Below are 21,235 nucleotides of genomic sequence, written 5' to 3'. Positions count from 1 at the left end.
ATAGCAACTAGATTTCAGTCAAATACGCGGTAAAATAGTTATTCGGGATGGACTAAGTCACAATACCCAATAGTGTACGATCCCATGCTCATCATCTAGCGTGTGCACCACCTCAATATTGCACAACGATGTGCAATATGGGGTTTCATACCCTCAGGACCTCATTTACAATCACTACTCACCTCAATCCGGTCAAATCTCTAGCCCGCGATGCATTTTCCCCTCGAATCGGCCTCCACTCGCATCGCATCTATCCATATATCAGAATCATGACATCAAAATATGCTAAGGGAATGAAGCCCAAGCGAAAATAATCAATTTACAACACAAATCCCGAAATTAAGAAAACCCAACCCCCGGGCCCACATCTCGGAATTCGATAAAATTCACATAAATGGATTCCTTCTCTCCCCACGAGTTCATACATATCAAAAGTACCAAAAATCCGACCATAATAGGTCCCTCAAATCCTCAGGTCTAGGTTTCCAATGCCAAACCCTAGTTTCCCTAATTTTAACCCATAAGTTCCATTAATTATAGCTCTAATCCGTGAAATAATACCATAGGAACTAGTTTTAGGTCCCAAATCCTTACCTCAATGAATTTTCCTTGAAATCCTTCTTCAAAATCATCGAAAAAGCTCCTAAGCCGACGTAAAAATGGTGGAATGGCTCAAAAATTGTGAAGTAACAATTTATATGTTCTGGCCCAGGGATTTTGCATCTGCGGCCCAATTCCCGCTTCCGCGGTACCGCATTTGCGGCCAAAGAACCGCTTTTGCGGTTTTCACTAAAGCGACCAAAATCGCATCTGCGATGTTCACTTTGCACCTGCGGACTCGTAGGTGCGGTTACCCAACCGCTTCTGCGGTCACAGCCTACCTCACCTTCTTCTGATTCTATGGTCTTCTCCCTTGCATCTACGGCATCGCACTTGTGGTCCCTAATCCATAGGTGCAGAAATACCAGAAGCAGAAAATCTGTCGCTTCATCAAAATGTCAAACTCTCCGTCAACCATCTGAAATCACCCCGATGCCCCCCAGCACCTCAACCAAAAGCACCAACATATCCGAAAACCTTATTCAAATTTATACAATCTTCAAAACACCTTAAACAACATCGGATCAACCAAAACTCATCGGATTCAAGCCAAAGTTCCCAAAATCTTCTGAATTTCACTTTTGATAAAAAAAACTCAACCAAACTGCGTCCGAATAACCTGAAATTTTGTACACATATCCCAAATGACACAACAGAACTACTGCAACTCTCAGAATTCCATTCCGACACCTATATCAAAATCTCACCTATCAATCGAAAAACGCCAAAAATCCAATTTTGCCAATTCAAGCCTAAAACTACTCCGGACCTCCAAAGCACATTTCGATCACCCTCCTAAGACCCAAATCACCTCCCTAAGCTATCTGAATCATTGGAACTCACATTCGAGTCCTCTAATACATATGTTAATATCTTGTTGACTTTTCCAACTTAAGCTTCCTCAAAAGAGACTAAGTGTCTCAAACCTTACCAAATCCTTTCCGAACCCAAGCCAACCAACCCTATCACATATATAACTGATAGACAAAGCAATAAGAAGAAGACATGGGGAAAACGGAGCAGTAACTCATGAGACGACTGGTCGGGTCGTCACATTATCCTTGCCATAACTCCGTGACCCTAAACGAAACTTACCCCACCAGATCCTAGATTAAAATTACACTGCCTAAGGCCCATAAGTCGTCGTATTCCCCCTTAGGAACCGCAAAAGTATCACAACCGAGACACCTACTCTGAAGGGACCTTCTATGAATCTATAGTCATTTCCTTCACCCTCCTAATACTGAAATGTATAATCCATAATGATATAGAAATACCACGAGTCCCGACACCATCCAATGTAAATCTTAGGTTCTAGCCATATACAAATCGGAAATCTCACAATTGCGATATATAAATCATGAACTCATTAGAACCTTCTCGAGAGTCATCTACCCTGCTCACATCTCAATTGTACTGCCCAAACGGGCCAATGACCTATGCCCCATTAGCACGACAACACCCAAGGAAGCAACCCTACCTTAGCACAATCGAGCAAATACCTACTCCATGCATACTACATCCTTTATGAATAAACACTCAATCATTCCATGATTCCCATATATTCATAGAGTGTAATACAACCCATATCCAGAAATTCCCTTACTTGAGTCATCCTCGATCTAAACCTCTTCAAGTCATAACTGATTCACAAGTGTACCTCAAACCGAAACCAATACAACACATAACCGTGCAATCAACTCGTCGATATTAGACTCCCCACTTAGCTCAGTGCCATAAAATAAAACATCTGATAACTCACAATACCCCTACTCTATTACGACCATAATCCAACAGTAAGATTAAACTAAATCTTTCACAAGCTCCTACAACACAAACCATCTAATATCTCAAATCAACTGCAAATCCTGCAATCATTCTCGTGACGGTCAGGTCAACTACTACAACCGACCCAAACACAGATCGCACAAGTACAACCCACTTGTAGAAACAAAATCCTCCATACACATCATAAAAATCACACATCTGTGGATTAACCCGCAGGTCATAACCTACCTGTTTAGCCTCGAACTGACATCTTTTTATACCCTTTCACAGCCACAACTACTACGCAATCACTTAATCTTCCTGATTCTGAACTCATCAATAAGACATGAGAATCTATGTCGACATAATTAAGCAACATGCAAGATCCTTCAATACACTCATAACTCGAGTCTATACGTCACATCAAGATAGAAATCAAACACCTAATAGTCCTTTTTACATCTTAAGCAAACTCTTCTCATCACATTCAATCCATCTGAACACATCTTGCAGTCACATCATACTCATCATATAGCCATCCAACCACTCATTAGCCACACATTCCACATAGGGACTCTACCACTACAAAACAAAACTGGAATTAGCTATGAACGTCATCGCTTATCTGGCGCTAAAAGGCTCGTAGCTAGCATAATTTCTTGATAATCCGTTACTAAATGAGATTAGCAACGATTTTTTTCTGTTTAACCATAGAATTTGTCCATCGCTAAAAACCTGATTTTTTCTTAGTGTACCGGACATATAAGTCCAAAAGCATGTGCTCACTCAACCAAAATTCCTGTGCTCAACTACGGTCAACACCAGCCTCATGTCCTCTAGACTGGCACATCATCAGCACACCAAAAGCACATATCGCACCTCATCCATGGAATTCACAGGTCGTCGATGCACATCTGATACTGAGCGCTCACATACACATACGAATGCGTAGAAGGAATTCAAAGAGTTATGCTTCAAGTTGAATCAATATCGCACGATAAGGAAAGAAAGATGGGAAGTTTATCTGAAATGCCCTGTAGCTTCTTGAAGATTGGTATGGGCATCATCATACCAATCCACAAGGCTCTACAAGACACTTGCTCGTGACTTGTAGAATCTATGAACCTAGAGCTATGATACCAACTTGTCACGACCCAAAATCCAACTGGTTGTGATGGCACCTAACCCAATCCTCTAGGTAAGCAAGTACTAATAAACCAGTTCAAATGAGAGTTATTAAGAGGAGAAATGATAATAAAATTGAACTATTATACAAAGAATTCCTAAGGACTGGTAGTACAAATAACGAGCTTCTAAGATTTAGAGTTTACAAAGCTAGTATGAAATAATACATTATTTGTCTGAATGTACGTAAGTAGATTATCATAAGTTTAGAGCTACCATGAACAAGAGGTAGTTGTAACTGGAATGAAGGTACGTCTTCAATGCTAGCTTCTGTCACACATAGCAACATCAACATTTAAAATCTGCATGCAAGGTGTAGAAGTGTAGTATGAGTACAACCGACCCCATATACTTAATAAGTAAAAAACCTAACCTTAGGTCAAAAAGTAGTGTCTAGCAAGAATAGAGGTCAAAGTCTAACACCTATAGCCAACAACAGTTTATAACAAAATAATAATAATGGTACAAGAAACATACTTAGATATAAGATGCTCAAATCGGTCATAGTTCCGGAAAAATAGGCATGTTTTTCAAGTATATCAATGAAATCCAATTCTTTTAAAAAAATCGCCAAAATATGAGTAGGTTTGTAAAACTGTAATTTTGCCTAAAACTTTTCAACAATGGATAAAATGCTTCATTATCAAATGGGATAAGAAAAATACATATTTATTCCTACATATCAATGTATACATGCCAACTGTAATACAATACAGTGATAAAACCATATACATACTCTCGGTGTATAAATGCACTCAGCCCTCCTAATTATTCAATCCTTACAGTCACTTAATCCTTACAGCCACTCACTCTTCACAGTCGCTCAATCCTCCCAATCACTCGGCACTCGCACTCAGTAGGTACCTACACTCACTAGGGGTGTGTACAGACTCCGGAGGGACTCCTTCAGCCCTAACACTATTTTAAGCCAATCATGGCACAATTAATAAAATACGTTGCAGTGTGCAGCCGGATCCCATAGAAAAATGAATAAGACTTGCTGCGACATGGAGCCTGATCCCATCAATATCCTCACAATCAGGCCCTCGACCCCGCTCAATGATCAATCTCTGCAGTCTCTCAGGCTCACAATTTTATGAAAATTGGCCAAAAAATAATGATGTGATATATCAATAAATGGTAACAGAGTTTGAGATATGATAGGTATATGAATGCATACGACTGAGTATGTAGTTGCAATGTAATCAAATAACTCAACAGCAGAAATGACCTCAGTAGGCCCCAACAGAATAAGCATGTATCCTAGACATGGATTCCAACATGTATCACAATTCAATTACTCTACCACGTAGAGATTTAATGGTTATAGATAAGATCAGGTAACTACACAGTACCACAGAAATAACTAACTCATGATTCACACAGTGCATTCCTACAAGGTTGTCACCTCAACACCAAACACATAACACGTAATTCAGGGCTTCATACCCTCAACACCAAGTTTAGAAGTGTTACTTACCTCGAACAAGCCAAATCCAATACCGAGCAAGCCAAATGATGTGCCAAAAATGTCAGCTCATGCGTCCCGACCTCTAAATGGCTCGACACTAGCCAAAAGCGACTCAAATAGATCAAATAAATCCCAATGAAATAATTCCAAATGATAAAGGACGAATATTTAATCAAAAGCCCAAAATCAACCACAAAATCAAATCTGGGCCCGCACCTCGGAACCCGACAAAACTCACAAAATCCGACAACTCATTCAATTATGAATCCAACCATACTAGTTTCACTCACATCATACTTTGAATTGATCTTAAAAACTCAAGAATTCACTCTATGAAAGTCAAAACCCCTGATTTCTCTCTTGAAACCCCTATTCAAATCACAAAAATGAAGATACAATATTCAGGATATAAAATCACAAATGAGTCTAGAACACTTACTCTAATCCACATGGTGAAAATTACTTCAAAACCCGCCTCAATCCAAGCCCCAAATCTCAAAATATGATAAAATAACCAAAAATCTCGATATATAGCATTTACCCATGCATCGTCTCATCTGCGACACACTTAGCTGCTTATGTGACATCGCTTTGGCGACAAACATTCCGCTTCTGCGGTGAGGCACTACAAAAATGGCCCTCGCACCTGCAGAAAAACATCCGCTCATGCTACATCACATGTGCGACACAAGGACCCGCATTTGCGCCAACACCCTCTCCTGCGCTCAAAATCTTGCATTTGTGCGCACGCAAGTGCCCTACAAAAATCAGTTTCTATGATCTTCCTTACCCAGCTCTCACCTCGCTTCTGCGATGGACAACCCGCATCTGCGCGCATGCAGGTGCGCTAGAAAAATCCGCTTCTGTAGTCTTCCTCACCCAGCTCTCACCTCACTTCTGCAATTGACAACCCGCATCTACGAAGTTGCTTCTGCGGCCAAGAATCTGCAGATGCAGCTACACCAGTGCCAGCAACTCTTCCACAAGGCAACAAGAGGAAAAATTATCTGAACCTCGTCTGAAACTCATCCATGCCACTCGGGTCCCCGTTCAAATATACCAACAAGTCCCATAACCTAACACGGACCTACTCGAGGCCTCAAATCACACATAACAACATCGAATTGATGAATCACACCTCAAATTGAACTTAATGAACTTTCAACTTCCAAAACTCGCGCCGAAACATATCAAATCAACCCGGAATGAGCCCAAATTTTGCACACAAGTCCCAAATGACATAACATAGCTATTCAAATTCCCAAAACTGCAATCTGAACCCGATTTGATCAAAGTCAACTCTCGGTCAAACTTATGAACTTTCCAAACCTTCAAATTTCCAACTTTCGCCAATTTGTGTCGAAACCTTCTAGAAACATCCAAATACAAATTTGGGCATACGCCTAAGTCCAAAACCACAATCCAGACCTAATTGAAACATCAAAACTCTGTACCAGGGTCAAAGTCACAAAAGTCAAACTTGATCAACTCTTCCAACATAAAGCTTCAACAATCAAATTCATTCTTCTAAATCGATTCCGAATAACCTGAAAACCAAAACCGATGATTCACACAAGTCATCATACATCAAACAGAGCCACCCATGCCTTCAAACAACCGAGCAAAGTGAAAATGCTCAAAACGACCAGTCGGCTCGTTACAAAAGCTAACTTGCCAAAGTTATACTTTTGGCCTCAAATGAAAAAGATTCAATTCAAAGAAATATAAAGTAAGAATAGATCCAGTATTATGTGTCTTCTTGCTTCGTGTCAAAACGAAGAAAAGAGTCCAATAAAAGATGATTTGGTTCTTCCTAAATACTTGGTTATAAATCCCAATGGCAATGGTAGTGCATTTTATAAGAGAAATATTTCTATCATTAGATTTTAACGCAATTTGTGCAAATCGCATGAAAGAATTAAAAAGATGTCTTAGTTTGCATAAATGAATATGTTGATCAACTAAATAAAAGGTTGATTGCAAAATTTTATAGTAAAAACAAAAAAATTTCAGTTTTTGACTCAAAAGAAAATGATACCAATATATACTACTTAGAAAAAATACTTAAATACTTAAATACCAAATGGACTTCCACCCTACATGTTTGTTGTCAAGTTTATTATTTCTTACTTATGTTAATGTCACCATATATATAATAGACTAAGTTAAAATTGATCTTCCATTGTATATATGTTAATTTTGAAGAAAAATATGTCTGTCATGCCACTGAAAAACTTAGATATGCCGAATAGCTTATGTAATAGCACATAGATGGTATATAGAAGTTTTGACAATAACGTCATACATGCAAAAATTTATGATACTGATCAATGTGCTTTTAAGTATATTCTTATCCCTGAATTCAACTTTCGTCTTCCGAAACAAAAGAATATCCTTTTAAATTTGTGTGAAAATAATTTTTAGTATGTTTACGTTTTGCAAATATAATAAATAAATCACAAGGACAAACATCCTAAATATTTGACTATATTTGCTGCAATTTGTTTTCTTGCACGAACAATTGTATGTTGAACTTTCAAGAGTGATATCAAGATCTACAATAAGAGTTCTGGTTAAGGCAGAGAAACCAAAGCATTAGGAGGAAACATAAACAACAAAATATTGTCCACAAAGAACTGTTCGTTAAGATACCATCATATTAAACACTTTTAAACTATAATACATATTTGTCACGACCCAAAATTCAACTATTCGTGATGGAACCTAACCAAACCTACTAGGTAAGGCAATTAACAATTATAACACAATATAATAATACTGATGTAAGTCGAAAATGAGATAACGAAATTTTATACAACTCCCCAAGGATCGGTAGTACAAGTTATGAGCTTCTAAGATTTAGAGTTCACAAAGATAGTATGAAATAAATACATCATCTATCCGAATGTACATAACAAGATTTTCATAAGTCTATAGCTACAATGAACAAGAGACAGCTATAACTGGAATGCAAGTACGTCTTCAATGCTAGCTTTTATCATACACAACAACATCAATATCCAAAATCTGCACGCAAGGTGCAGAAGTATAGTATGAGTACAACCGACCCCATGTACTCAATAAGTACCTCTCCGCTTCTCTTGTCTTTACATGCCTGATTTTTGTGGTGTTTTTTCTTGATTCTATAATTACTTGTGCTTTTACATCATGGTTGTTGTGGATACCTCTGTTAGCTCTAGCAGCTCTAGCACTTATGTCTCAGATCCCTCAAATCCTCTTCATCTTTCATCTTCTGATGTCCCTACGATCTCTCTTATTTCTAACCCTTTTTCTGGGACTGGTTTTGGGGGTTGGTGAAGGAGTATGATCGTCTCTTTATCACCCAGAAACAAAATTGCCTTTATAGATGAGTCATGCCCTAGACCTGTTGATGACTCTCCTCAAATTAAATTGTGGGATAGGTGTAATAACATGGTCATTTCGTGGATGACTAGTTCCGTATCCCCTGACATTGCTGAGAGCGTCCAATACTCAAAAACTGCTCAGAGTATTTGAAACCAGCTTAATAAGAGGTATGGGTCGGCCGACGGGACCAAATTATTTGAATTAAAAAAAGGAATTGGCTTTCACTAATCAAGGTTCATTAGACATTGCTTCATATTTCAATAAGTTGAAGAAACTTTGGGACGAGTTGGCCTTCTTGCGCTCTAAGTATACCAATAGATGTAATTGTGGGGGTAGGTCTGAGGAGCAAGAGGAGAACAAACTCTATCAATTTCTCATGGGGTTGAACGACACTTATGTTAGTGTCCGGAGTAATTTGCTCATGATGCAACCTCTACCTTCTCTATATAATGCTTACAATATTCTTCTCCAAGATGAAAGACAAAGACAAGTCAGTCCTAGTCCTCAGTTCAAAAATGAATCAGTCTCTTTTAATGTCAACTTTCACAATTCTGTTAACAAACATCCAACAGCCAATCAACTTCCTATTACTCCAAAACAGTATATTCAAAGAGTCAATTTTGATCAGACAAAGTCCAATTTGGTGTGCAAGTATTGCAAAAAACCTGAGCATCTCATTGAGAAGTGCTATAAACTTCATGGTTTTCCACCCAATTTTAAGTTCACCAAAGGGAAGAGAATTGCTGGGAATGTTGAAGTTCAGAACCTTGGTGTAAATTCTGATTCAACTAATCTTCCATCTGAGTGTCCTCCTGACTCTGCTTCATTGGTCCCTGGGCTAACCAAAGAACAATACACTCAATTGCTACACTTGCTGCAGCAGAATCATGTTTCTGATTCACCTACTTAACACGGTCTTATGGGTTCTGCCAATTTTGCTGGTATGGTTCCTTCCCCTGCTTGTGTAGGTGTTAGTTATGGTGCATGCACGCTAACTAGAGTTAATGACTGCATTTGGATTATAGATTCTGGAGCCACAGATCATATGACTTCTAATAGAGACCTTCTTTTTGACATTAAGCCTCTTGTTATTCCTTATCTAGTTACCTTTCCTAATGGATACAAGGTCAAAGTCACTTGTACTGGCTCCCTGCACTTCTTATCTTTCACCTTGCATCATGTTCTCTATGTTCCTAGTTTTCACTACAATCTTATTTCTGTTTATACACTTGTCTCATATTTGGATTTTGATCTTCTATTCAATAAGTTTTCTTGTCTTCTCCAGGGCCCTTCACTGAAGAGGCCAGTGGAAGTTGGTAAAGTGGAGCATGTTCTTTACAAGCTTCTGGTAGATGGTTGTTCTACTGTCTCTACTGCACTTACTTCCACTTGTGATTCTGATTCCGTTTCCAGTTGTAAATACCATTCTCCATTGTTTCCTGTATCCCATTGTACATACCAATCTGATGTCAATAAAATGGAGATTTTATGGCACAATCGATTAGGGTATATGCCTTTTAGTAGAATGAAAGACATTTATATTTTTCCTTGCAAATTCTCTAATAAGCAACCTTTTGTTTGTTCTATTTGTCCTTTAGCTAGACAATCTAGGCTTCCTTTTCCAGATAGTTGCATTAAAACATCTTTTCCCTTCCAACTTGTCCATGTAGACACCTGGGGACCCTATAGCAACCCTACTTATAATGGTTGCAAATACTTCCTCATCATTGTTGATGATTTTATAAGAGCTACTTGGACTCATCTCATGGGTTCTAAGAGTAATGCTTTTCCTTTATTGAAAGCTTTTATAGCCATGGTACAAACACAATTTCATATAACAATTCAGTCAGTAAGAAGTGATAATGCTTTTGAATCAGGGTCCAGTAATTGTACCAGTCAATTCTTTCTTGATAATGGTATTATTCATCAGACTTCATGCCCTCACACACCACAACAGAATGGTGTGGTGGAGAGGAAGCATAGGTATTTGCTGGAAACTTCTCGAGCTTTATTATTTCAGTCCAAGTTACCAATCAGATTTTGGGGTGATTGTGTTTTGACTGCCACATATCTTATAAACAGGTTTCCCTCCAAATTGATCAATGATAAATCCCCTTTTGAGTTGTTGTATGGTCAACCTCCTTCCTTCTCACATCTCAGAACCTTTGGTTGTCTTTGCTATTCTACAGTCCCCAAGTGTCATAGGGACAAACTTCAGCCAAGAGTTGATCCTTGTGTTTCCTTGGCTATCCACTAGCAAAGAAAGGTTACAAGGTTTACAATTTGGTTACCAAAATAACTATGATTTTCAGAGATGTTATGTTCCATGAGGATATCTTTCCTTTTGCTATTTCTACTTCTACTTCATCTTCTCCTTCTCTCTCTATTCCCCAGTCCTCCTCTTTTTTTCCTGAACCTGATTCTGTCCCTTCCTTTCCTCCATCTTCTTCTTCTTCTATGCCTATTTCTCCTTCTTCTCCTAACCCTAGTACCTCTTCACCTATTCCTTCTGCTTTAGTCTGTCCCCCTGTTCCAAGAAGATCTTCCAGGCCTCATAATCCTCCTAGTCACCTTTAGTAGTACATCTGTACACTTCCACAGTCCCTTTGTGGCTCTAGTGCTTCTTCTTCCAACTCTCATTCTTTAGATAGCACTGCTATTACTGAACCCTACTCCTACCAACAGGCTGCCTCCATTCCAGCTTGGCAAGAGGCCATGCAGAAGGAATTTGAGGCACTTAAGGCCAACAATACTTGGTCAATTATTGAGTTACCTGAAGGCAAAAAGCCTATTGGCTGCAAGTGGGTTTACAAGATTAAATATAAGGCTGATAGTTCAGTTGAAAGATATAAAGCTAGATTAGTTGTTATAGGGGATACACAACTTGAAGGGGTTGATTTTAATGAAACATTTTCTCCTGTGGTTAAATTCTCTAATGTTAAATGTTTAGTTGTTGTAGCTGTGAAACATCAATGGTCTCTTTTTCAATTGGATGTAAATAACATTTTTTTGCATGGTGATTTAGATGAGGAGGTTTATATGAAACTTCCTCCTGGTTTATGTGCTTCCTCCCTTTCTGGTACTTCCTCCCCTTTAGTTTGCAGGCTTCAGAAATCACTTTATGGCTTGAGACAGGCTTCTAGGCAATAGTATGCCAAGCTATCTCATGCCCTTTGCTCCAGAGGGTATTCTCACTCTCTGAATGATTACTCCTTTTTCTTCAAAAAATTTGCTTCTTCCATTGTGTTGCTTACAGTGTACGTTGATGATATGATTTTTATTGGTAATGATTTGGATGAGATTTCTGCTCTCAAGTGCTTCTTGAATGATTAGCTCAAAATCAAAGACTTGGGTGTTCTGAATTATTTTTTGGGTATTGAGGTGGCCTATTCCAGTTCAGGGTTATTGCTTCATCAGAAGAAATTTATTAGGGATCTTCTGAAGGTTCATAACTGTTCAGATGTGTCTTCTGTTACTTCTCCCCTTGACTTGAATGTCAAACTAACAGTTGATTCTGGGGCTCTTATTCCATCACCTGAGTCTTATCGCAGCTTAGTGGGCAAGTTAAATTTTTTAACACATACTCGACCTAATTTGTGTTTTGCCATGTAGCATTTAAGTCAATTTCTTCAGGACACTCGTGCTCCTCATATGCAGGCTGTTCTTCACCTTCTCTGCTACCTCAAAGGCACTTCTGATGTTAGTGTTTTCTTCAGCAACTCACCTTCTACTTCTGTGGCTGCCTATTGTGATAGTGATTGGGCCGCTTGCCCTGACACTAGGCGGTCTATCACTGGCTTTTGCATCTTTCCGGGTGATTGCCTCATTGGGTGGAAAGCTAAAAAGCAACCTGTTATTTCTCTCTCTTCGACTGAGGCTGATTATCGGGCTATTTCCAAAGTGGTTGGTGAACTTGCCTGGGTAGTGAGGCTCTTATTAGATCTTGGTTTCTCTGTTACTGCTGCTATTCATATCTACTGTGACAACCAAGCTGCCATCCACATCGCTAGGAACCCTGTTTTCCACGAGCGCACCAAGCACATTGAGGTGGATTGTCACTTCATCCGAACCAAGCTTGTTGATGGTCTTATCTCTCTCCACCATGTCTCGACATCCGAACAGTTAGCTGACATCTTCACCAAGCCTCTTACTGGGCTTGCTCATCATGCACTTCTTCCCAAGTTGGAGGTTGTTCCACCCTCCACCTTGAGGGGGAGTGTTGGAGTTACTACACGCCAGGCCCAAATTGAAGAAGGCCCAACTTAATATTCTGGCTATATTATACATTTATTTATGTATGTAGTCTGGATTGGGCTTAAGCCCAAAGTAGTAATTTCTGGGTCATGTATATAAGTAGTAGAGGTTTCTAGAAACAGCAGAACTATTCATTCTGTTTTCTGATACAATAAGAAAAGAGCTTTCTCTTCGTTCATTCCAATACAAGCCCTAGATACAAATTGATTCAATTCAAACTTGTTTCACACATTAACAGAGAACTGACTGATTACATATAAAAGTGCAGCCCAGTGCACAAAGTATCCCTTATTCACACATGGTCCGAGGAAGGGCCGCACCTATGCGTCAGCTTTTTCTAAATCGACATATATAGGTTCTACCAACCCGAACAGGTTCCCTTTCTTTCGAAATGGCATTGCCAAAAGTCGAATCAAAGGCTCGACGGGAGAGCTTCTCTTAGACCTAGAGCCTTTCTCCGTCAAAAAATGTCCATATCAAATAATTCAAGATATGAAATGTGTGTTTGGAGAATTTTCCAGTACTGGTACGACAGCAAGCTAGTTTACTCAGTTGTGCTGATGTGCACCTTCTTTGATTTCTCAGCCTCGGGTCATGCATAGAATAAAAACTTGGCGACGTACTAAGAGACGCATTATAACTCTTCTATATGCTATAGTTGTGAAACATCCTTCAAAAAAACTGAAATTTTAACAAGCTTCAGAGATTGTTGACTCCGGGCACCAGTAGCCATAAGAAAACTACAACAAAGAAACTAAAAAAAGAGTACCTTCCCCCTTGTTATAGAATCTACGTGCTCTTGATAAAGGAAGTAAAATACAGCTTTTATCATGAGTCAAATTGTCAGAAAACATGCGGTTTGTAGGTTTGCTGATCTTGAAGCTTAAAATGAAACAAAAGTTGCTACAAGATTCCAAGCACATATGCAATGTCTAGAGTGAAAAAAAAACCAAGGCTTCATGAGAAACCAAGCATCCCTCATATGCCACAAGTTCAAAATTACATCTGCAGTAAATCAAAAGCTACAATATAAGGTGACATTTTTAGTATGCTGAAATAAAACCGCTTGCAGTCTAGTCATCCAAAGCAGACTCTTGGTAAGTAATCACAAAATTCTTAGATGATCTTGGGCTGTCTAACAATGTCTTAGCCAATCGTGTTAAAAATTGGGACGCACAGCTCTCACAACATTTTTGACATTTTCTTCTGTTTGCTACGATAACAAACTTCTCTAAAACCACTGCATTCTTTAATAGAAACTTTGAAAGTTCAATAAGCTTATCAAAGTCCCCTTCAGCCCACTCCTTTGAGCATCTGGCCCACTCACATCTCTGTATGCAGTCGACAATCTTAATATTCTTGAGACTGGAAAACACAATGTTTGGGATCCAACACAACAAATTGGTATTATCTCCCTCGGCCAAATAGCTTAGCTCAAGTGCGCAGTGCTCATAACCAAACTGGAACAGAGAATAGAATCAGGATCCAATGCTGATCTACGGCCTAGTGGTATTATTCCACAGAAGACAAAATGAAATGATTTCACAGCAGTGTATGATATAGAGCAATTTTCAAAACCCACGAATCTTGAACAGTTCTCAGCAAATGATTACAATAGCTGATACCTATATGAAATACTCAAGCAGTAGACAAACCAAGCAAACGGAGGTTCAGTTGGTAAACAATCTTTTCCTTTCTTGAACCTGTTTACCAGATAGAAAGCAACTACCCTGATCTTTTAAATTATAGCTTTATAGTGGCAAAAAATTCTTAGAGATAATTAATGCTATATTTGCATTCTCCTTAAGAAACTCAGTCTTTGGTTTGGGGGTGGGGATTGTTAAATTCAAAAATCTAATGGATGTCAAAAGAAGAGCATAAACTGAGAGAAAGCACAACCTCATATTCCATGTGAATGTTGAGCGTCTCCAAAAGAGGTGAGGCTTCGAAAAGGCTAGTTATTCCATACAAAGTATGCTTTGATACCTGCAACTTTAGCGTTAGACACTTGCATCTCAATTCTGGAAGCGCCACCCCTTCGAGTTGCAACATGAACACAACCTGGAGAAACAATCCTAATGAAATTAGTGAAGGATAGAGAGAAGCAAACCGCAAGGGAAAAGTAATCCACAACAAAAAGATAGTGCTATGACAAATCCAACCATATAACCACTTTAAGGAACAACAATGTACAGAGGCTAGTTTCCAAAGCAGCCTATTGCCAGTAAAGAAATAGTATCCAATTTCAGAAAGTTGATAGGAAGATCACAAAAGGTCACAAAAGCTGAAGACAGTCATTTGTATATTAAAAACTTTTCCTTTCAATTCTTTAACCAAAAAATCTTTTTTCACCGAAATTCTCATGTACAAAAGAGTTCATAATTGTATGAGATTCTAAAGGTTCTTCTCTTTCTCAGGTTTACATCCTGCAATTTTTTGCTAAAAAGTCAACTAGAGAACATGGTCTTTTGAAACAAAAACAAACCTATGCTAACCAACTTCCAATTGATAGCTCAATCGCATAACTCAACTTTCGAAGATAGTCCCGAACAAGGTTTCTGAAAACTTGATGATAATCACGACAACTTTCTTCCTCAATATCGTCTTCTGCGGAGTCATCAGCAGTACATCAAATGTCAAAAGTTAGGCTGGCAGTAACCAAAGAGGAGACATTTACTAGCCTACACTTGATATGTCCAAGAGCTCCTGGAAATATCCAAATGCTGAAGATGTGGGGCAAAAATTTCCAAAGAATCCTCATTTCCGCTACAAGGCCACTTATGGCTTGCCAACGTTAGTCTCTTTAGATTTGAATTAGTAATTTCAACACGACGAAATCCCTCAAATAGTGACAACTCCATAGTTTCCAAAGCAGGACAACATGACAGTAAGTTCACAATATCGTCATCATCAAACAAAATGTATTGCAACTTTAGGCTTTTCAGAGACTTCCACTCTATTATCGATTCCTTATCAAACGTGCAACAGCTCCAATCCAATGTAATCAATGACGAACAAGTGCACATAGATAGAGGCGGCCATTCGTAATAAAGTTCTTCATCATCAAATGAACACAAAAAAACAACATCTTCAACATTTCTTTCCACAGCAAAACTAATCCACAGGCTGATTATCAACTCAAACTCCCTATTAGACATGTCATTTAAATCGAGTTTGAATTTTCTGACTTTGGGACAAGTGCAATGAGCTAAAACGTGGTCCACAAAGGATATGAAGTTCTCAGCTTTGTTGTCATTTCTAACAACGAAATGGAAATTATCAATTGAATTCCAGAGATAACGCCACCTTCTAGAGAGAACAGATGATGCGACGGCATCTCTCGTCGGCAAAAGAGAGAGAATTTGTACGAGGAGTGCGTCTGGCAACTGATTGATGCGATCTAGGGTTTCTTCAACTCCAGTGACTCTATTCTCTTGTTTCTGCGACATTGAATCTCTCAAATTACTAGTAAAATCTCCATTTTTGCTGGGATGGAGTGAAGCCATGATTCAAGAGAAAAAACTAAAAAGGTTTTGAAAATTTCCACTAAAGAGTGACGGCCCTCATTCTGTTTTCTTTTGAAACCTGAATTTTGTTTGCATAGGAAGGTTGCGGGATGGGGGTTTATGGGACAGACAATGCAATAGATTTATCTTCTATATTTGTTTTCTTTGGTTTTCTGTGTACTCCTTAATGCTTATATCAGTTCCACAATTATTATTGGGCATATTTAGGCTTTGTAAGTAATGATTATTTGTTTTTACATGAAGTGCCGACACACAGTACTTGTGCGTTAGTTCAAAATTGTGTCTAATACTCTTGGTTAGATTATCAGGACTCAATTAGGGAAAATGGTTGCACTGATATACTTTTACCATTATATAAAGATGCCCCAAATACTTCGAGCAAACTTCATTGGTTAGCCTAAAATTAATTAAAAGGTTAGCCTAAGAATCCTCCCCCATCTTCTCCATCCTTGGTTTTCGTCTTTGTCTTGTCGCCACAGCCGCATCCCCTCCATTCGTACCTGACTCGGTCCCACCCTCATCCAACGCAACTCGGATCTCCTCCGTCCGGCGCAAATAGTCGGTCAATTTATGAGTAATCCCTTCCTTAATCTTAGTTCCTCAATCACCCGCACCACCCTCTAAACCTAGCAGGTACAAATATCGATTTTCATTTTTCTTTTTCTGATAATTCTGTTTGGTGGAAATTATGATATTAAAATTCCAACTTGATAAATTAGGAATGAAATGACTGATCTTTTTCTTTTCCGTGTTGGCTTTTTCAAAGAACCCAAATTTTCACAGAACCCAAATTGGGAAAGAAAGGTTTAAAGAAGAAGGAGAAAAAAGGACCAGTCTTGGGCACATAGTTGCTGAAAGAAGGAACAATCATGGTCGTGGGTGAGAATGGGTCGTTGAATCGGACGGACGACAATGATTCTGTTGTCGTCGATCATTAGTCAAATCAGAATGGCTTGCCACAGTCAACGTTACCGATCGATCAGAATCTTCAGATGAAAACCACTGTCCATAAGCCTCAAATGGATGTATTTCAACAGCAACAACAAAGAATCAACGACAATGGAGTGCTGAGTCATCACCATAAACAATTGTATATGAGGCTAATATTTAAAATTCATTTTAGATAATTTTGAGTCATCGCCATATAAAGCATTTCTTTTGAATATTGGTATATTACAAAATATATATACAAAATAGATTGTCACTATACAAAAATTATACAAAATAGATTGTTACTATACAATTTATAAATAATAGACTGCCACTATACAAAATATATACAAAAATAGACTATCACTATAAAAATTTCATACAATAGATCTACAAAAATAGACTGTCATTATACAGAAAATATACAAAATAGATTGTCACTATACAAAATAGACTGTCACTATACAAAATATATACAAAATAGACTGTCATTATACAAAAATATACTAAATAAACTGTCACTATACAATTTATATACAATAAATTGTCACTATACAAAATAGATTGTCACTATACAAAATATATACAAAATAGACTGTCACTATACAAAAATATACTAAATAAACTGTCACTATATAATTTATATACAATAGATTGTCACTATACAAATTATATACAAAATAGACTGTCAATATACAAAATATATACTAAATAGATTGTCACTATACAAAAAATATATAAAATATATTGTCACTAGACAAAAAATATACAAAAATATCTAATTCATAATTGGATAAAAAATTTGTTGGAAAAAAAATGAAATCGAGCTATCCGTGAACATATGTTACCATATTTGGAGTAATATTATATGACAAATAAATTCACGGTTTCCTTGAAAAAATTATTATTTGATATTCTTTTGTATCTAATTAATAATTAAATTGTTTTTGGTGGGAATAAAATATATAATAGAGCTGTCCGTGAACATATATAATCATATTTGGAGTAATATTACATATGACAAATATTCTGTTGAAATATGAAATTAATGCTTTGAGTTAATACGGGTAAGAGAAAAAGATATGAAATATTCTGCTGACACAAAAATGGAAAGAAAAAATTCTTGCCAAAAACGTGTCATGGACCAAAGTCCAAAAATAAGTAAAAGAAAAAGATCATTGTGATATGACAATATACGATTACTCACACTTGCCATACAAAATTATATGATCATCGATTTGTAATACTATTAAAAATTTCTTTTATGGTATGTATTCTTTTTTGAGAAAGAATCCATTAAAATTTCATTTTTTTTCTTACACATTAATTTTAAGTTGAAATAATAATTCTATATTTAGTAAAAACTTTGTATCTGACCTAATTTGCGAATAATATACATTAATATATGTATCATATACATTACTATATGTATCTTTAATTAAATTTTGTGTATAATTCAGTTTTAGTAGATATTCTTTTTTAAGAAAGAATTAATTAAATAAATATTTGGTATCTTAAATCTATATTATATTAAAGAAAATAGACTAAAAAATTAAAGAAAGAATTAATTTGTAACGACCCGGCAGGTCGTTTTGAATATTACAATCCATTTTTCCCCATTTATTACTAAATTCATGCTTTACAGCTGTTATATAACTCGACGGGGTAATTGGTTCGAGTTCCGTGAGGTTTTGAAATGAATTGAGATACTTAGTATTCAAGAAGAAAGTTTAAGTTGAATAAATTGGCCAGAAGGTGAAATATGTATCATCCGAAATGGATTTTTGATGATTCCAATAGCTCCGTATGGTGATTTCGGGCTTAGGAGTCTGTCCGAATATTTATTACGAGGTCCGTAGCTAAAATAGGCTTGAAATGGCGAAAATAAGAAATTTTAAGTTTGGAAGTTTGACAGGGGGTTGACTTTTTGATATCGGGGTCGGAATCCAGTTCTGAAAATTTTCATAGCTTCGTTATGTCATTTATGACTTGTGTGCAAAATTTGAAGTCAATCAGACTTAATTTGATAGGTTTTTGCATCGAATATAGAAGTTGGACGTTCTTAGTTTCATTAGACTTGAATTGGGGTGTGATTCACGGTTTTAGCATTATTTGATGCGATTTGAGGTTTTGACTAAGTTCGTATCATGTTTTAGGATTGGTTGATGCATTTTGTTGAAGTCCCGAGGGCCTCGGGTGGATTTCGGAAGGTTAACGGATATAAAAAGGCTGCTGAATTTTCTCTTTGGACAGCTGCTGAATTTTCTCTTTGGACAGCTGCTGATTTTTTTAAAGCACGTGAACAGTACCCCCGTGAACAGTACCCGATATTTTATGGACAGATTTAGTTCCAGCAGTCCGGGTTTTGGGTCATTTTTTTGACTTCAAAGCACGAATTTTGGCAATTTTGAGCGAGAAATCACGGGAATTCTTGAGGTAAGTCCCTTGTGATCATTGTTAGTCAATATTATTGAATTATTATTGAATATCCCGGCTAGATTACGTGTTTTTGAAAATGAGATTTAATGATTTGGATGCCGAATTGTTGTCGGATTTTGGTAAAATTTGTATGGTTGGACTCGTGGTTGGATGGAGGTTCATATTCCGTAATTTTTGTCGGGTTCCGAGACGTGGGCCCCATGGGCGTATTTTTAGTGCAATTTCGAATTTTTAATGGAAAATGTAGAATTCCATGTGGAATTAATTCCTATATTTTTTATTGACTGAATCGAATTATTGTGGCTAGATTCGAGGCATTTGGAGGTCGATTTGAGAGGTAAAGGATTTCAGAGTAGGATTTTGCTCGAATTGAGGTAAGTAACGGTTATAAATTTGGTCTTGAGGGTATAAAACCCCGGACATTGTGTTGTATTACTATTTTGAAGGTGACGCACATGCTAGGTGACAGGAGTGTGGGCGTGCACCGTATTGATTGTGACTTGGTCCGTCCCATGAGACTGTGGAATCAATTGGCATACTGTTTAATTTATGTTTCCTCTATTTTTCATGGAAATTGACTGTACTTCATGTTAGAAATCATGTTTAGGCCTTAGGTGATCATTGTTGAGACCTGCGAGGTCGTGTACTTGCTGAATTAGCTGCTAAATTGTTGTTTTATACTCAGTCATAGCTTTTCTTGCTCATTATGCCTCCATCTCTTACTGTTCATTGTTGATATATGATATTACTTATGTTTGGGCCGTTTATAGGATTTCTGAGAGCCTGAGAGACTGGAGAGATTGGTGACTGAGTGAGGCCTAGGGCCTAAATGTGAGGTTATTGATACTATAGTATGTGAGTTGTCAGTGCGGATCCAGATATTATATTATAGCACATGAGTTGTCTGTGCAACACGTGAGTTGTCCATGCGGATCCAGATATTATATTATAACATGTGAGTTGTCCGTACGGATCAGATATTATTATAGCACGTGAGTTGTCCATGCAGTTTATAGCGCTTAGGCTGAAAGAGCCCCTCCGGAGTCTGCACACCCCCAGTGAGCGTAGGTACCTATTGAATATGATTATTGAGGGCTGAGAGCCGAGTGATTGAGTTGTTGAGATGAGCCGAGTGATTGTTGCCTTGAGAGGTTGTATTTGTTTTCAGTTAATTGCTGAACTTAGTTGCTATGTGTCCTTGTCGTATATATTTCTGGAATATTTGATATTTGGTTTACTTGAGTATGCACTGATGAGATTTAAACTATTAAATTGAAAGTTATTGCGATAACTGTATTTGCATAGCTCGTCACTACTTCTCAGTTCCTTATTTATTTATGTTACTTACTGAGTTTGTGTACTCACGTTACCCCTTGTACCTCATGTACAGATCCAGGCACTTCTGGTCATGGTGGTTGTTGATTGAGGAGTCAGACTCAGGAGACTATTGAGGTAGCTGCACAACGTTCGTTGACCTTAACTCTCCTTTCCTTTCATGTTGTATTGTTCTATATTTCAGACAGTGTTTTATCAGTTGGATGTTGTTATCATTTAGATGCTCATGCACTTAGTGACACCAAGTTTTGGGGATGGATTGTTTAGTACTTTTGAAATTATATTCTGTTCTAAAAGGTTTTATTTAATATTAACTGCTTCCGCCTTTATTTAAAATTTCCACTGTGTTGAGATATTGAGT

The 21,235-nt window shown here is 37.6% G+C and overlaps 2 protein-coding genes and 2 long non-coding RNA genes across 5 annotated transcripts; 2 read left to right on the top strand and 2 right to left on the bottom strand.

Moving 5' to 3' along the window:
* Positions 1 to 8,191: 8,191 nt before the first annotated feature.
* On the top strand, positions 8,192 to 9,299 carry LOC142177609 (uncharacterized). Its single transcript, XM_075246826.1, has 3 exons — positions 8,192 to 8,333; positions 8,391 to 8,531; positions 8,623 to 9,299. Exons 1-3 carry the CDS (start codon positions 8,192 to 8,194, stop codon positions 9,297 to 9,299), a joined length of 960 nt encoding a protein of 319 aa, XP_075102927.1.
* Positions 9,300 to 13,532: 4,233 nt separating this feature from the next.
* Positions 13,533 to 15,326, bottom strand: LOC107778323 (uncharacterized). Of its 2 annotated transcripts, XR_012707993.1 has the most exons (3): positions 15,129 to 15,326; positions 14,543 to 14,704; positions 13,533 to 14,103 (listed from the first exon to the last, which is right to left on the bottom strand). It is a non-coding gene; the product is annotated as an uncharacterized LOC107778323 (long non-coding RNA). The 2 variants fall into 2 exon arrangements; XR_012707991.1 differs by having other exon boundaries at positions 13,533 to 14,704.
* On the bottom strand, positions 15,325 to 16,149 carry LOC142161636 (F-box/FBD/LRR-repeat protein At5g56420-like). Its single transcript, XM_075246822.1, has one exon. The coding sequence runs from the start codon at positions 16,147 to 16,149 to the stop codon at positions 15,325 to 15,327; it is 825 nt and encodes a 274-aa protein (XP_075102923.1).
* Positions 16,150 to 16,152: 3 nt separating this feature from the next.
* On the top strand, positions 16,153 to 17,335 carry LOC107778324 (uncharacterized). The gene is made up of 2 exons (XR_001646358.2): positions 16,153 to 16,803; positions 16,937 to 17,335. It is a non-coding gene; the product is annotated as an uncharacterized LOC107778324 (long non-coding RNA).
* Positions 17,336 to 21,235: the final 3,900 nt, after the last annotated feature.

The sequence above is a fragment of the Nicotiana tabacum genome, chromosome 3, assembly GCF_000715075.1.
Source record: "Nicotiana tabacum cultivar K326 chromosome 3, ASM71507v2, whole genome shotgun sequence".
Lineage (NCBI taxonomy): Eukaryota > Viridiplantae > Streptophyta > Magnoliopsida > Solanales > Solanaceae > Nicotiana > Nicotiana tabacum.
The sequence above is the reverse complement of the archived record's forward strand: the minus strand, read 5'-3'. Positions and strand labels throughout refer to the sequence as shown.